Source organism: Salmo trutta, chromosome 27 (assembly GCF_901001165.1).
Source record: "Salmo trutta chromosome 27, fSalTru1.1, whole genome shotgun sequence".
Lineage (NCBI taxonomy): Eukaryota > Metazoa > Chordata > Actinopteri > Salmoniformes > Salmonidae > Salmo > Salmo trutta.
In genome coordinates this window covers 26,415,518-26,432,479 of record NC_042983.1, presented here as the reverse complement: position 1 = coordinate 26,432,479, position 16,962 = coordinate 26,415,518, and the positions used below count along the sequence as shown (strand labels likewise).

The following is a 16,962-nucleotide window of genomic DNA, read 5'->3' as shown; positions in this document are numbered from 1 at the left end:
CACAGGGGGTGGAGAGAGGTTGTCACAGAAGTAGAGCGATGATGCATTCTTCAAAGGAACTAGCTACAAGACTAGATAATACACCTGAATCTTTCTCCCTTTGAACATAATCACTACAAAATAAGATGCCATGCATAGAAAATTGAATTGGAAGTTTCTTAGCATGATGCCTATAAAGTTGAAACATTAGTAATATAATAGTGTGTGTGTGATGTTGAACGTGCCACAGCTGGCTTATGATCTGCCTCAACCCTGGTTGGTTGCCCTTTCAGACGCTGACGGCGGACAAGTATGAGGTGCGGTCGAGTGTGTCAGAGTCAGCCATCCAGGTGGTCAACACCAACAGCCCCAAATTCACCCTGAAGATTACCCTGTCCTCTTTGGCCATGAGAGACAAACACACTGCCACAGAACAAGGTATTTACCCCTTCTGCTTGTCCTTGCCATGAGATGTTTTTTCTGTCTTATTTAACCTTTTAATAGAGTTTAAAAGTATATTATGTTGTCTTCAGCTGAAACAGTTTTATGTTTTAATTGTCTGATAAAATCATACATTCATATCTTTAACCTCTGGGGTATGTGGGACGCTAGCCAGTGAAATAGCAGGGCGGCAAATTCAAAACAACAAAAATCTCATAATTAAAATTTCTCAAACATACAACTATTATATCCCATTTTAAAGATACATTTCTCGTTAATACAACCACGTTGTCCGATTTCAAAAAGGCTTTACGGCGAAAGCATAACATTAGATTATGTTAGGACAGCGTCTAAACAAGAAAAACCACTCAGCCATTTTCCAAGCAAGGAGAGGAGCAAGGAGAGGCGTTATAAATAACATTATAAATATTCACTTACCTTTGATCTTCATCAGAATGCACTCCCAGGAATCCTAGTTCCAGAATAAATGTTAGTTTTGTTGGATAAAGTCCATAAATTATGTCCAAATACCTCCTTTTTGTTCGCGCGTTCAGTGTCACGACGAAAAGTCAAAAAAAGTTATATTTATGTTCGTAGAAATATGTCAAACGATGTATAGCATCAATCTTTAGGACGTTATTAACTCTTACATCTAGACGTTCCGCTAGCGGAACACCGCTCCAATATCCAATGATAGGGCATGGCGCGAAATACAAACTCCTCAAAAATCCGAAAACTTCCATTTTTCAAACATATGACTATTTTACACCATTTTAAAGACAAGACTCTCCTTTATCTAACCACACTGTCCGATTTCAAAAAGGCTTTACAACTAAAGCAAAACATTAGATTATGTCAGCAGAGTACCCAGCCAGAAATAATCAGACACCCATTTTTCAAGCTAGCATATAATGTCACAAAAACCAAAACCACAGCTAAATGCAGCACTAACCTTTGATGATCTTCATCAGATGACACTCCTAGGACATTATGTTATACAATACATGCATGTTTTGTTCAATCAAGTTCATATTTATATCAAAAACCAGCTTTTCACATTAGCATGTGACGTTCAGAACTAGCATTCCCACCGAACACTTCCGGTGAATTTACTAAATTACTCACGATAAACGTTCACAAAAAAACATAACAATTATTTTAAGAATTATAGATACAGAACTCCTTTATTCAATCGCGGTGTCCGATTTTAAAATAGCTTTTCGGTGAAAGCACATTTTGCAATATTCTGAGTAGATAGCCCGGCCATCACAGGCTAGCTATTTTGACACCCACCAAGTTTGGTACTCACCAAACTCAGATTTACTATAAGAAAAATTGGATTACCTTTGCTGTTCTTCGTCAGAATGCACTCCCAGGACTTCTACTTCAACAACAAATGTTGGTTTGGTTCCAAATAATCCATAGTTATATCCAAATAGCGGCGCTTTGTTCGTGCGTTCAAGACACTATCCGAAGGGTAACGAAGGGTGACGCGCCCGCGCATATCGTGACAATTTTTTTTTTTAAATATTCCATTACCGTACTTCGAAGCATGTCAAACGCTGTTTAAAATCAATTTTTATGCGATTTTTCTCGTAAAATAGCGATAATATTCCGACCGGGAGTCGTTGTTTTCGTTCAAAGACTGAAAATGTAAAATGGACTCTTCACATGCAAGCGCGCGCCCGTCTCATTGTTCTTAGATCGACCACTATCCAAATGCGCTACTGTTTTTCAGCCAGAGACTGCAGAGTCATCATTCAACGTTCTGGCGCCTTCTGAGAGCCTATGGGAGCCTTAGAAAGTGTCACGTTACAGCAGAGATCCTCTGTTTTGGATAGAGATGACAAAGAAGGCCAAGAAATGGTCAGACAGGGTACTTCCTGTACAGAATCTTCTCAGGTTTTGGCCTGCCATTTGAGTTCTGTTATACTTACAGACACCATTCAAACAGTTTTAGAAACTTTGGAGTGTTTTCTATCCAAAGCTGCTAATTATATGCATATGTTTCTGGGCAGGAGTAATAACCAGATTAAATCGGGTACGTTTTTTATCCGGCTGTGAAAATACTGCCCCCTATCCATAACAAGTTAACATAAATCTTCAGTAATATTCCAACCGGACAATTCCAATGTCTTCAGAAAAGAAAAGGAACACAGCTAACTCTCACGTGAGCGCACGCCTCTGAGCTCATGTCATTTTCTCACTCATCTACTTCCAGGAGCTCTTATTCTATCCATATTCACAGTAGAAGCATGAAACAACGTTCTAAAGACTGATATCTAGTGGAAGCCTTAAGAAGTGCAAAATGAACCCTTAGTCACTGTATACTGTATAGGCAACCACTTGAAAAACTACAAACCTCAGATTTCCACACTTCTCAGGTTTTTGCCTGCCATATGACTTCTGTTATACTCACAGACATCATTCAAACAGTTTTAGAAACGTCAGAGACTTTTCTATCCAAATCTACTAATAATATGCATATCCTACCTTCTGAGCCTGAGTAGCAGGCAGTTTAATTTGGGCACGCCTTTCATCCGGACGTCAAAATACTGCCCCCTACCTTAGAGAAGTTAATTCCTTAAAGATGTACACAGTAAAACCTTAACCCTTATTTCCGTTGTGGTCTTCTCCTTAAATTAGCAAGGCAGAGTTGAGAGAGGGAGAGGAGGTGGAGCAAAGGAAAGAGGAGGGAGACTGCAGGAAGGAGGGTAGTACAAAGCAGAGGTGAAAGATAAGTGGAATGGGGTTTGGAGTTAAGGGTCGGTGATTGAGGAGCGTTAAAAGCGGACCGGAGGGGGTTGGAGGTGGTCAGGAGAAAGGGGAGGGACATGAATCTGTGAAGTACCTCCATAGTGAGATCTGGAAGCGTAGCTCTGTTGGGATACAGCCAAGTGTAAAAAGAGCGATTTCTGCTCAGGTTTCTCCTACAGCGTTCTGTCTCATCATTCTTGTCTGACAGAGTCAGGATGCTTATTTTTTCCTTGCCCAACATCCAGTTAGTGGGAAACTGGAGAGTGAGAGGAGTGCTTATGCTGTGGTTTTTAAAAAGGGAATGAATGAAAGGTGAGTCAGACATGAAGAGCAGCCATTATGTAACACCTATTGTTGTGTCAACCCCACTGGGGGAGACTGAAAAAGGTTTTCAGCATTCTGTACAAAAGGTCATTGCAGCATAAATATTGCATTGAGTGTTAAGTGTAATACTGGAGCAGATAAATTCTAGTAGAGAAAGATTTTGTCCTGAGCCTCCAAATAATCCACACAGCACAAGCAAAGAAGTAACCAATACAATATGCCAGCACAAGTTCTCCAGCTACCTCTAGTTTTGGGGAACAACCCGAGCGGAACATTGACTGACTACACTGTAGTTTGTTCTATCCATAGAATTTAAATTAGGATTACATTTCTAAGGTTCCATCTGGCCTCACAACTAGTTGTGGTACTTACTGTAGCACCCTCAACCCTGAGGAAGGCACATTGCCTCAAAACAGTTCTCTACATTGAATGTTTAGGAGTATATGTGCAAATGTCTGTATTTTACCACAGCACTCCAACCCAGCGTCTGTGGATTATTAAACCTGGGAGCTCCGGACTGGGAGCCAGCCTAGAGATGAGGCCCAGCGCAGGACTCCCGGGTACAAGGGGCTCCCCCTTAAACCACTCTGTCTAGCCCTAGACATGGCTCCTCTCCCCCGTCTGTTCACTGTACTTTTCTTCACTGGTTTACTGTATACCATGAAATGTTGGTCCATGTCCATTTCAGAGCTGACCAAAGACAGACAAACTGGTATCCAACTGCCTTCTTGACTCCTGATATTCACCATATTTTGTCATTCGTTGAAGACTGGTGGTCTATGCCCATTGATAATTGAGGCCTCTCTCTAACGTTGCAGTTGATTTGCTTAGAATGACATCCCATAACTTCATGTTGTAAAGTCAGTGGTATTAATTTTCTTTGGTTTTTGGTCACTAATCAAAATCGAAGTTGATGACGTGTGGGAGAGCTCATTGGTGTGTTATTGGAATGTGGTACTTATGATTGATGGCTTCTTCATGACCTGCTGCTGGTGGAGAGCATAGGAAGGGCTCATGAGGTTCCATTCGCCCAGTTTCTTGGACAATCTCATTTCTGCAGAAAATATATATTTTTTAATCCCTGAGAAATCCTGAAAGGACTGACATTTAGTGTGTATTCAGTGCCTCTATTGTCCTATTTATGTCCTTGCAGTCCCTGGGCCAAGATCCTTAGCAGATGCCTGTATTTTATTTCCCAGATCTCCCCTGGCTCAGACCATGAAGGACCTCAGTCTAATATTAGGAGGTGGGACATGGAATGACCCTGTGTTGTGATACGGGTTGACCCTGGCCTGTGTCGCTCATTGACTTGTCTGTTAGTCCTCCACCTCTTCCAACCTGGTCAGCTTTCACAATGGACTCTACAGCAACGATCTGCAAAACCACACACACAGTGCTCTTACAAACCCTTCTGTAAATACAGTATACTACTGCACATGGCTACTAGCCATGCATTTGAAATGGCCAGTGTGGCCACTAAATTAAAAAGCCAATGATCTTAGAACAAGAATTCGCCATTTTAAAGAAATCAGAAAAGCAATTTGATTTCCAGCTTGCTCTATTCTCCCCAGCTCAATAAACCAAGCAAGGAATTAACATTTAAAACCTAAAAATAAGTGGCTCTTACTGTCCAATTTCATTAGTCTTATTGATATAAATATTTGCGGGAAAATCTGTCCCAACGGTTGGAGTCAGTTAACCATCAAAAAATACAATTACTAATTCTAAAATAAGAGGTACGACCTAATATAATTACTGGCGAAAAGGCATTTGATTGTGAGGAGTGCGGCTATCTTTTTGTACCTTCTTGAAATGGCCAGTATCATTTGTGGTTCTAGCTGTAGGCCAATATAGAGTAGATGAAATTGAATGTGAATTCCATTGCCAATTTGCCACAGTGATTATTTGGGGGAGATGGAGAGTTCTTTAGTGTGGTCTGCAGTACGTTTGCTCGGCCCAGAGTAATCACCTCCTAGCTAGTTGCTCCAGAGAAACTGAGACTTCACTTTCTTTCCAGGGTGGCGTCCTCACTCGGATGTTTATGTTCTATCGTTCTGCCGTTGCTTTTTATTTTCTCCCACGGCTCAGTTCCAGCCGTGGCACGGCACGGTTGATCCCACAGGAAGCCAGTGTGGAAACGTTTTAGTAAACATAAACATCTGATCAACCTGCAAGACAGAAAATACTAGCATGGCATCCTACTACAATACATTACAAACTAATTGAATTATGACTAAATTCCATTTTTACAATTTCAATTCCAAGGCTTTCCAACTACTTCTCTAAACATCCTCTAGTTACGGAACTAATCTCCAGACATTATCCCCTTACATTCTTCTCATCTAAAAGTCTGTCGTGTGTCCTGAGATGTGGCCATGCTCTCATTTTCCTTGTCCTACACTGAACTGACAACACACTATTCTGGTGGTGAAGCCATCTCAGTGCCACTGATCTGCATCCAGACTGAGTGTCCATCTGGCAGAGCCACAGCAGAAGCATGCACTCATATTTACTAATGTTACAATTCTGTAACACTTCTGTCAGCTTCTGTGCAGGTGGGGAAAAAAAATCAAACTTTGAAACGTAATCATTTCCCCTCAACTCATTCTATCAGATCAGTGGGATGCTAATTATAGCCGGCCACCCTACTTGCCTGTGTGTCGGTCCTAAATGACAGCCTATTCCCTAAACGTGCCTGTGTGTCTGTGGATACATCCTAAATGGCAGCCTATTCCCTAAAGAGCTCTACTTTTGACCAGCGCCCGCATGGGTAATAGGGTACCATTTCAGATGCAGCCCGTGTCTGTGTGGCAGTCTTTCTGAAGGTCCCCTAGGCCAACACAATGCGTGTCCTCATCCTGTCCCTCTCTCCAGAGGAAGGCGTGGAGGAGCTTGAGGTGCTGGACGGGCGGCGGTGCCAGGCCGCCCTGGCAACACTCAGACACACCAAATGGTTCCAGGTGGGACATCTGTTCTGATTTCATGGTTTGATATTCAATTCATATCTCATTCAGATGGAACAGTTTGCTCCCTGGGAGATATCTGGGGAACATTAAATGGCTGAGGGGGAGAGTGGGCTAAGTTTAGAAATGCTTTGTCAAGGGATTCTTTCTAACAAATATATATACATATATTTCAGGATATTTTGTATCCCTGGAAATAATCAGAATGAATGTAAACATTATAGTTTGTAAAACATGCTTGTCCAAAAAAGTGGTCTCTTGGCACCACTTACCCCAGGTATGGGGTAAGTTTAAACCACCTACACATTTCTGTACTGAGTGAAATATTAATGCTACCTTTTTACAACCATGTCCATCTTTATTTCACAAACAGAATTCAACACAGTCACAATTGCATTTTTGTCCATTTTAATAATTGTAAGACTTTTAACACTTAACATAGGCCAGGCCCTGTTATTACCTCATATCCTAGTGATGTGGCAAAAAAAGGTTACACCTCACAAGAAAACACTTCAATTTGCCATTGGCTCAAATTACCCCAAGGCAAACATTTATACTATAGGGAAAGGAAAGTTCTCCAACTGAATGTATTCAACTGAAATGTGTCTTCTGCATTTTAACCCAACCCCTCTGAATCAGAGAGGTGCGGGGGGCTGCTTAATCGACATCCACATCTTCAGCGCCCGGGGAACAGTGCTCAGGAGCAGTACCACAGATTTTTTACCTTGTCAGCTCGAGGATTCGATCCAGCAACCTTCTGGTTACTGGCCCAACGCTCTAACCACTGCCGCCCTTGTATATTAGCCCACACAGCTACAAGAATGCACTTTTTATTGTAGTTTATAGAGATCAATCTACACTGAACAAGAATATAAATGCAACTTCCATCAATTTCAAAGATGCAAGCATCATGAAAACGCTAACACAAATTAATTTGACATGGTGAAAATAATTTTTGGGAACCTAACTTGCTTACTACTTTTCCCATGTGTTTTCTTCCTTCACACTCCATGAAATGATGACCTCTTCCTAAATATTTGGTCAGATTACTAATTTTCTGTATGGTTTCCTACAAACAAGACTGGCTCAACTTACCCCTTTGGCTCAACTTACCCCACTCTCCCCTAATATCCATTGTATGACTGAAGGGTTGAGTTGACTGTACATGTTGTTTTTAGCGTCACTGGACTTTGAAGGTATTTAGAGTATGTTCACATTGTCTTGTCTGTCCCCAATGTAGGCCAGAGTGACAGATCTGAAGTCGTGTGTCATCGTCATGCGTATTCTCAGAGACATGTGCAACAGACTAATTGTGTGGGAGCCTCTCAAAGGATGGGTAAGTGGTCCAGGAAGAGGTGTGTGTGTGTGTGTGTGTGACAGAGTACATCATGTATCTTTGGTCCCCCCCCCATTAGAGCTGATCTGTTCTCTCTCTCTCCCCCCACAGCCCATGGAGCTGATCTGTTCTCTCTCTCTCTCTCTCTCTCTCTCTCCCCCCCCACAGCCCATGGAGTTGATCTGTTCTCTCTCTCTCTCTCCCCCCACAGCCATGAAGCTGATCTGTTCTCTCTCTCTCTCTCTCTCTCTCTCTCTCTCTCTCTCTCCCCCCACAGCCCATGGAGCTGATTTGTTCTCTCTCTCTCTCTCCCCCCACAGCCCATGGAGCTGATCTGTTCTCTCTCTCTCCCCCCCACAGCCCATGGAGCTGATCTGTTCTCTCTCTCTCCCCCCCACAGCCCATGGAGCTGATCTGTTCTCTCTCTCCCCCCACAGCCCATGGAGCTGATCTGTTCTCTCTCTCTCCCCCCACAGCCCATGGAGCTGATCTGTTCTCTCTCTCTCCCCCCCCACAGCCCATGGAGCTGATCTGTTCTCTCTCTCCCCCCACAGCCCATGGAGATGATCTGTTCTCTCTCTCTCTCTCCCCCCACAGCCTATGGAGCTGATCTGTTCTCTCTCTCTCTTCCCCCCCACAGCCCATGGAGCTGATCTGTTCTCTCTCTCTCTCTCTCTTCCCCCCCACAGCCCATAGAGCTGATCTGTGAGAAGGCCATTGGCACCTGTAACCGGCCCCTGGGGCCCGGAGAGGCCCTGCGCAGGGTCATGGAGTGCATTGCCTCAGGGATCCTCCTCCCAGGTTAGTCATAGGGACTAGGTTTTATATCCAGGCCTCCCTGGGAAAGAGGTCTGCATTTAACTGGGACTTTCCGGTTAAATAAAAATATTACTTGCCTGTTCACTAGCCCAGTAAGAAGCTTTTTGAATGTTGATTTTGACTGCTGTTCCAGATGGGCCGGGAGTTCATGACCCCTGTGAGAGAGAGCCAACAGACACCTTGTCAGTGATCACTGGCCAACAGGCTGAGGCTATCACTCAAAACGCACAGGTGAGACACCATAACAATACATCTACAATACTGTAAAGTCAGACTTGTATACAGTTGAAGTCGGAAGTTTACATACACTTAGGTTGGAGTCATTAACTCATTTTTCAACCACTCCACAAATTTCTTGTTAACAAACCATAGTTTTGGCACGTCAGTTAGGACATATACTTTGTGCATGACACAAGTCATTTTTCCAACAATTGTTTACAGACAGATTATTTCACTTATAATTCACTGTATCACAATTCCAGTGGGTCAGAAGTTTACATACAAGAAGTTGACTGTGCATTTAAATAGCTTGGAAAATTCCAGAAAATGATGTCATGGCTTTAGAAGCTTCTGATAGGCTAATTTACATAATTTGAGTCAATTGTAGGTGTACCTGTATTTCAAGGCCTACCTTCAAACTCGGTGCTTTACATGATGGGAAGATGAAAAGAAATCAGCCAAGACTTCAGAAAAAAATTGTATACCTCTACAAGTCTGGTTCATCCTTGGGAGTAATTTCCAAACGCCTGAAGGACCACGTTCATCTGATCAAAAAATAGTACGCAAGTATAAACACCATGGGACCACGTCGCCGTCATACTGCTCAGGAAGGAGACGCGTTCTGTCTCCTAGAGATGAATGTACTTTGCTGTTGTTCTGGGATTGATTTGCACTTTTAGCAACAAAGGACCTTGTGAAGATGCTGGAGGAAACGGGTACAAAAGTATCTATATCCACAGTAAAACGAGTCCTATATCGACACAACCTGAAATGCCGCTCAGCAAGGAAGAAGCCACAGCTCCAAAACCGCCATAAAAAAGCCAGACTACAGTTTGGAACTGCACATGGGGACAAGATCGTACTTTTTGGAGAAATGTAATCTGGTGAAACAAAAATAGAACTGTTTGGCCATAATGACCATCGTTATGTTTGGAGGAAAAAGGGGGAGGCTTTCAAGTCAAAAAACACCATCCCAACCATGAAGCACGGGGGTGGCAGCATCATGTTGTGGTGGTGCTTTTCTGCAGGAGGGACTGGTGCACTTCACAAAATAGATGGGATCATGAGTGAGGAAAATTGTGGATATATTGACGCAACATCTCAAGACATCAGTCAGGAAGTTAAAGCTTGGTCACAAATAGGTCTTCCAAATGGACACTGACCCCAAGCATACTTTCAAAGTTGTGGCAAAATGCCTTAAGGACAACAAAGTCAAGGTATTGGAGTGGCCATCACAAAGCCATGACCTCAATCCTATAGAAAATTTGTGGGCAGAACTGAAAAAAGCGTGTGCTAGCAAGGAGGCCTACAAACCTGACTCAGTTACACCAGCTCTGTAAGGAGTAATGGGCCAAAATTCACCCAACTTATTGTGGGAAGCTTGTGGAAGGCCACCCGAAACATTTGACCCAAGTTAAACAATTTAAAGGCAACGCTACCAAATACTAATTGAGTGCATGTAAACTTCTGACCCACTGGGAATGTGATGAAAGAAATAAAAGCTGAAATAAATAATTCTCTCTACTATTATTCTGACATTTCACATTCTTAAAATAAAGTGGTCATCCTATCTGACCTAAAACAGGGAATTTTTACAAGGATTAAATGTCAGGAATTGTGAGAAACTGAGTTTAAATGCATTTGGCTAATGTGTATGTAAACTTCCGACTTCAACTGTACATCAGGAAAGAAATGACACTGCTCTCCTCGTTGTTACCTTCCCCCTCGCATTGATTGGATGATGAGGTTTATTTAAAGCGGGCTACGGCCACTCCAGAGGCCCAGTCCAGGTCTATAGTTAGATCAATGCTGCTGCAGCACTTCAGACTCGACCTCTACAGCCCCTTGGAGCTGAGGAGACTGACGATGAGCCCACTAATGAGCGTGGGAAAGCACTCCCAGCAGTGCTTAGTGCTGCGTACTACATGAAACACTTCCAGACTGCCCCTGGCCCTGAGCAGAATGCAATGTGATGGTATAGGGAGGGTAGAGGAAGGTGAGGATCTCTCCATTTCTCGCTCCAGGCAGGATGAAATCTGTTCGTCCTTGCACTATGCAGTCAGTCAAGGTTTTTGTGTGTGAATCTGCTCCCAATGTAAATATTCTCTCCAATGCCCAAAAATCACTTAAGGACATCGACCTTAAAAATCCCCTCCCCCTGTGTAAAGGTGAGACACCCACATGCCTCACTACTCGTCTGAAGGTCCCTGGTACCAGTTCAAAATGTATGGAAGTACTGTGTATACAGTTGAAGTCAGAAGTTTACATACACCTTAGCCAAATACATTTAAACTCAGTTTCTCACAATTCCTGACATTTAATCCTTGTAAAAATTCCCTGTCCTAGGTCAGTTAGGATCACCACTTTATTTTAAGAATGTGAAATGTCAGAATAATAGTAGAGTGATTTATTTAAGCTTTTATTTTATCACATTCCCAGTGGGTCAGAAGTTTACATACACTCAATTAGTATTTGGAAGAATTGCCTTTAAATTGTTTAACTTGGGTCAAATGTTTCAGGTGGCCTTCCACAAGCTTCCCACAATAAGTTGGGTGAATTTTGGCCCATTCCTCCTGACAGAGCTGGTGTAACTGAGTCAGGTTTGTAGGCCTCCTTGCTCGCACACGCTTTTTCAGTTCTGCCCACAAATGTTCTATAGGATTGAGGTCAGGGCTTTGTGATGGCCCCTCCAATACCTTGAATTTGTTGTCCTTAAGCCATTTTGCCACAACTTTGGAAGGATGCTTGGGGTCATTGTCCATTTGGAAGACCCATTTGTGACCAAGCTTTACCTTCCTGACTGATGTCTTGAGATGTTGCTTCAATATATCCATATCATTTCTTTCCTCATCATGCCATCTATTTTGTGAAGTGCACCAGTCCCTCTTGCAGCAAAGTACCCCCACAACATGATGTTGCCACCCCTGTGCTTCACGGTTGGGATGGTGTTCTTCGGCTTGCAAGCCTCCCCCTTTTTTCTCCAAACATAACCATGGTCATTATGGCCAAACAGTTCTATTTTTTTTTCATCAGACCAGAGGATATTTCTCCAAAAAGTACAGTCTTTGTCCCCATGTGCAGTTGCAAACCGTAGTCTGTCTTTTTTATGGCGGTTTTGGAGCAGTGGCTTCTTCCTTGCTGAGTGGCCTTTCAGGTTATGTTGATATAGGACTTGTTTTACTGTGGATATAGATACTTTTGTAGGAGACAGAATGCGTCTCCTTCCTGAGCGGTATGACGGCTGAGTGGTCCCATGGTGTTTATACTTGCATACTATTGTTTGTACAGATGAATGTGGCTCCTTCAGGTGTTTGGAAATTGCTCCCAAGGATGAACCAGACTTGTGGAAGTCTCCAATTGTTTTCTGAGGTCTTGGCTGATTTTCGTTTGATTTTCCCATCTTGTCAAGCAAAGAGACACTGAGTTTGAAGGTAGGCCTTGAAATACATCCACAGGTACACCTCCAATTGACTCAAATGATATCAATTCGCCTATCAGAAGCTTCTAAAGCTATGACATCTTTTTATGGAATTTTCCAAGCTGTTTAAAGGCACAGTCAACTTAGTGTATGTAAACTTCTGACCCACTGGAATTGTGATACATTGAAATAATCTGTCTGTAAACAATTGTTGGAAAAATGACTTGTCATGCACGAAGTACATGTCCTAACCGACTTGCCAAAACTATAGTTTTGTTAACAAGAAATTTGGAACGAGTTGAAACGAGTTTCAATGACTCCAACCTAAGTGCATGTAAACTTCTGACTTCAACTGTTAATGGAGACTGTTTAGTGATGACAAATAAGGGGTTAAATACACGTAATAATAAAAAAAGAATCCTGATCTTTCTTATCTCTCAGATGTAGGATAGACACTTCAGAACAAAGTTCCTTTTAGATCTGTTTTTCCATGTAGTGAAACTGTTAATCAATGCTTTTGTATGGGCAAATGGCAGTAAGGTCAAATTAAAATGTTAATCAAATTATTCTTCTTTTTTTTTTTCAAGGGATCTTTAAATTCTAAATCAAATAGCAAAATGGTCCTTGGTATGACCTTGTTAAAACAATTCCATATAGTTTAGTAGTACCCCCCGGCTTAGACTCTTATGGGTTAAATACACACTATTGATTGATATTTACATTTAATTAATCAGTTGATTACATCCTAGTAGGTATTTCTAGCATCACTCTTTCCTAGAGGAATTGTGGGTGTGTTTGACTAGTTTTGTGCCCTCATTCTGTGTGGTTTCATACTGTGTTTCTGCTGTGTGTTTCAGCATGCCCTACGTCTCCTGGCCTTCGGACAGCTGTATAAGGTTCTGAATATGAATCCTCTCCCTCCAACCAAACCCTCACACAGACTCTCAGGGTCAGACAAAAAAGGTGTGTGCATGTGCTAGTGCGTAAACTCAAGAGATCTCAGGTGGTCTCTGCTCTCCTGAAGGTGAATCCATACTTTGTTCCACAGGAACCTGCCGGAAAAGGCAGCATGAAGATGGACACACTAACGACAGACAACTCTTCAAAAAGATGAAACACAACCTGATGAGAGGTCAGATTCACTGTTGCTCTGGCTCGACATCTTTGAATCCTTTTCCTCTCTACTCAGCCTGGAGAACAACTTGAAGTAATGTAGATGCATAGTCTTTCTAAAGATCAGCCTATGCCCGTTGACCATACAGGAACGCTAGAATAGAATGCTGGTACATTCCAGAATGTCATTACTCAAAACAGCATTTTGAGTGGGGTATTCATCCCATACCACCTCTCACCCACCCCTCATGGCTCGTACGGATGTAATTAAATTCCCCCTCACTGTGACACCAATCCCACAGGGCTTTAATCTCCCACAGTTCAAAGCAGGGAGTTGAAATGCATTGGGGATTAATCCCCCCCTCCAGGCAGCCTCACACACAATTATCTATCTACCTCTCTCAGGAAACCCTACCTACATTACAGGACACCCTACCTACAGTGCACTCAAAGTATTCACACCCCTTGACTTTTTCCAAATTTTGTTACATTAGTCTTATTCTAAAATGTATAAAAATATGTGTTTCCTCATCAATCTACACACAATACACCATGATGACAAAGTGAAAACAGTTTTTTAGACATTTTTGCACATTTATTATTTTTTAACAGAAATACCTTATAAGTATTCAGACCCTTTGCTATGAGACTCCAAATTGAGCTCAGGTACATCCTGTTTCCATTGATCATCCTTCAGATGTTTTTACAACTTGATTGGAGTCCACCTGTGGTCAATTCACCTGTCTAAATAAGGTCCCACAGTTGACAGTGCATGTCAGAGCAAAAATCAAGCCATGAGGTTGAAGGAATTGTCTGTAGAGCTCCAAGACAGGATTGTTTCGAGGCACAGATCTGGGGAAGGGTACCAAAACATTTCTGTAGCATTGAAGGTCCCCAAGAACACAGTGGCCTCCATCATTCTTAAATGGAAGAAGTTAGGAACCACCAGACTCTTCCTAGAGATGGCCACCGGCCAAACTGAGCAATCGGGGGAGAAGAGCCTTGGTCAGGGAGGTGATGGTCACTGACAGAGTTCCTCTGTGGAGATGGGAAAACCTTCCAGAAGGTCAACCATCTCTGCAGCACTCCACAAATCAGGCCTTTATGGTAGAGTGGCCAGACGGAAGCCATTCCTCAGTAAAAGGCACATGACAGCCCGCTTGGAGTTTGCCAAAAGGCACCTAAAGGACTCTTAGACCATGAGAAACAAGATTCTGGTCTGACGAAAAGAAGATTGAAGTCTTTGGCCTGACTGCCAAGCGTCACATCTGGAAGAAACCTGGCACTATCCCTACGGTGAAACGTGGTGGCAGCATCATGCTGTGGGGATGTTTTTCAGTGGCAGGGACTGGGAGACTAGTCAGGATCGAGGGAAAGATGAGTGGCGCAAAGTACAGAGAGATCCTTGATGGAAAACCTGCTTCAGCGCGCTCAGGACCTCAGACTGGGGCGAAGGTTCACCTTCCAACAGGACCACGACCCTAAACATACAGCCAAGACAACCAGGAATGGCTTTGGACAAGTCTCTGAATGTCCTTGAGGGGCCCAGCCAGAGCCCGGACTTGAACCTAATCTAACATCTCTGGAGAGACCTGAAAATAGCTGTGCAGTGACGCTCTCCATCCAACCTGACAGAGCTTAAGAGGATCTGCAGAGAAGAATAGGAAAAACTCCCCAAATACAGGTGTGCCAAGCTTGTATTTTTATTTAATTTTTTATTTAACTAGGCAAGTCGGTTAAGAACATATTCTTATTTACATTAACGGCCTACCCCGGCCAAACGCTAACCCGGATGACGCTGGGCCAATTGTGCGCCGCCCTATGAGACTCGCAATCACAGCTGGTTGTGATACAGCCTGGAATCGAACCAGGGTCTGTAATGACGCCTCTAGCACTGAGATGCAGTGCCTTCGACCGCTGCGCCATACCCAAGAAGACTCAATGCTGTAATTGCTGCCAAAGGTGCTTCAATAAAGTATTGAGGTATGGGTCTGAATACTTATTTAAATGTGATATTTACAAAAAAAATTAAAATTTAAACCTGTTTTTGCTTTGTCATTATGGGGTAATGTGTAGATTGACGAGGGGAAAATAAGGCTGTAACTTAACAAAAATTGGGGGAAAAGTCAAGGTGTCTGAATATTTTCCGAATGCATTTTTTTTTACAGGACACCCTACTTACAGGACACCCTACCTACATTACAGGACACTCTATGTATTACCACCACCACCTCCCACTCTGACACACCTGTTTCCTCCCTCAATATCACTCCTCGTCGGTCTGGGCATTTAGATTAGAACACACCTTGAACACCTGCCGTACTGATTTAGTTCAGAATCCTCTGTATAGAATTAGAAAGTACTGTACAGAATGAAACTACTCAGTTGTTCAGAATCACAATGTACCACATACACTTGAAGTTGGAAGTTTACATTCACTTACGTTGGTGTCATTAAAACTTGTTTTTCAATCACTTCATACATTTCTTGTGAACAAACTATAGTTTTGGCAAGTCAGTTAGGTTTGTGCATGACACAAGTAATTTTTCCAACAATTGTTTGCAGACAGATTATTTCACTTATAATTAATTCGCTATCACAATTCCAGTGGGTCAGAAGTTTACATACACTAAGTTGACTGGGCCTTTAAACAGCTTGGAAAATTCCAGAAAAGGATGTCATGGCTTTAGAAGCTTCTGATAGGCTAATTTACAGAATTTGAGTCAATTGGAGGTGTACCTGTAGCTGTATTTCAAGGCCTACCGTCAAACCCAGTGCCTCTTTGCTTGACATGATGGGAAAATGAAAAGAAATCAGCCAAGACCTCAGGAAAAAAAATTGTGAGCAATTTCCAAATGCCTGAAGGTACCACATTCATCTGTACAAACAATAGTACGCAAGTATAAACACCATGGGACCACGTGCCGTCATACCACTCAGGAAGGAGACGTGTTATGTCTCCTAGAGATGAACGTACTTTGGTGCGAAAAGTGCAAATCAATCCCAGAACAGCAGCAAAGGACCCTTGTGAAGATGCTGGAGGAAATGGGTACAAAAGTATATATATCCACAGTAAAACGAGTCCTATATCGACATAACCTGAAAGGCCACTCAGCAAGGAAGAAGCCACAGCTCCAAAACCGCCATAAAGCCAGACTACAGTTTGCAACTGCACATCGGGACAAAGATTGTATTTTTTTGAGAAATGTCCTCTGGTCTGATGAAACAATAATAGAACTGTTTGGCCATAATGACCATCGTTATGTTTTGGAGGAAAAAGGGGGAGGCATGCAAGCCGAAGAACATCATCCCAACCGTGAAGCAAGGGGGTGGCAGCATCATGTTGTGGGGGTGCTTTGCTGCAGGATGGACTGGGGCACTTGTCGTGGAAAATTGCAAGATTATGTTATAATGCTTGTATTGTATTATAATGGTTGTAATATTCGACAGAATAAAGTATTCTGTTAACTATTGTGTGTGTGTGTGTGTGTGTGTGTGTGTGTGTGTGTGTGTGTGTGTGTGTGTGTGTGTGTGTGTGTGTGTGTGTGTGTGTTCTCCTGAGGATGGGCCTCTATGAGATAACACTGATGGAG

General features: G+C 42.6%; 1 protein-coding gene across 1 annotated transcript in view; it reads left to right on the top strand.

Annotated features, from left to right (window-relative positions):
• LOC115164740 (spermatid perinuclear RNA-binding protein) overlaps positions 1–16,962 on the top strand; it is a 38,621-nt gene that overhangs the window by 14,070 nt on the left and 7,589 nt on the right. Inside the window, exons 5-11 of the mRNA XM_029717499.1 lie at positions 273–417; positions 6,376–6,461; positions 7,705–7,800; positions 8,490–8,601; positions 8,753–8,850; positions 13,114–13,219; positions 13,305–13,388. Coding sequence (XP_029573359.1) covers positions 273–417; positions 6,376–6,461; positions 7,705–7,800; positions 8,490–8,601; positions 8,753–8,850; positions 13,114–13,219; positions 13,305–13,388 — 727 coding nt within the window. The remainder of the gene's footprint in view (positions 1–272; positions 418–6,375; positions 6,462–7,704; positions 7,801–8,489; positions 8,602–8,752; positions 8,851–13,113; positions 13,220–13,304; positions 13,389–16,962) is intronic.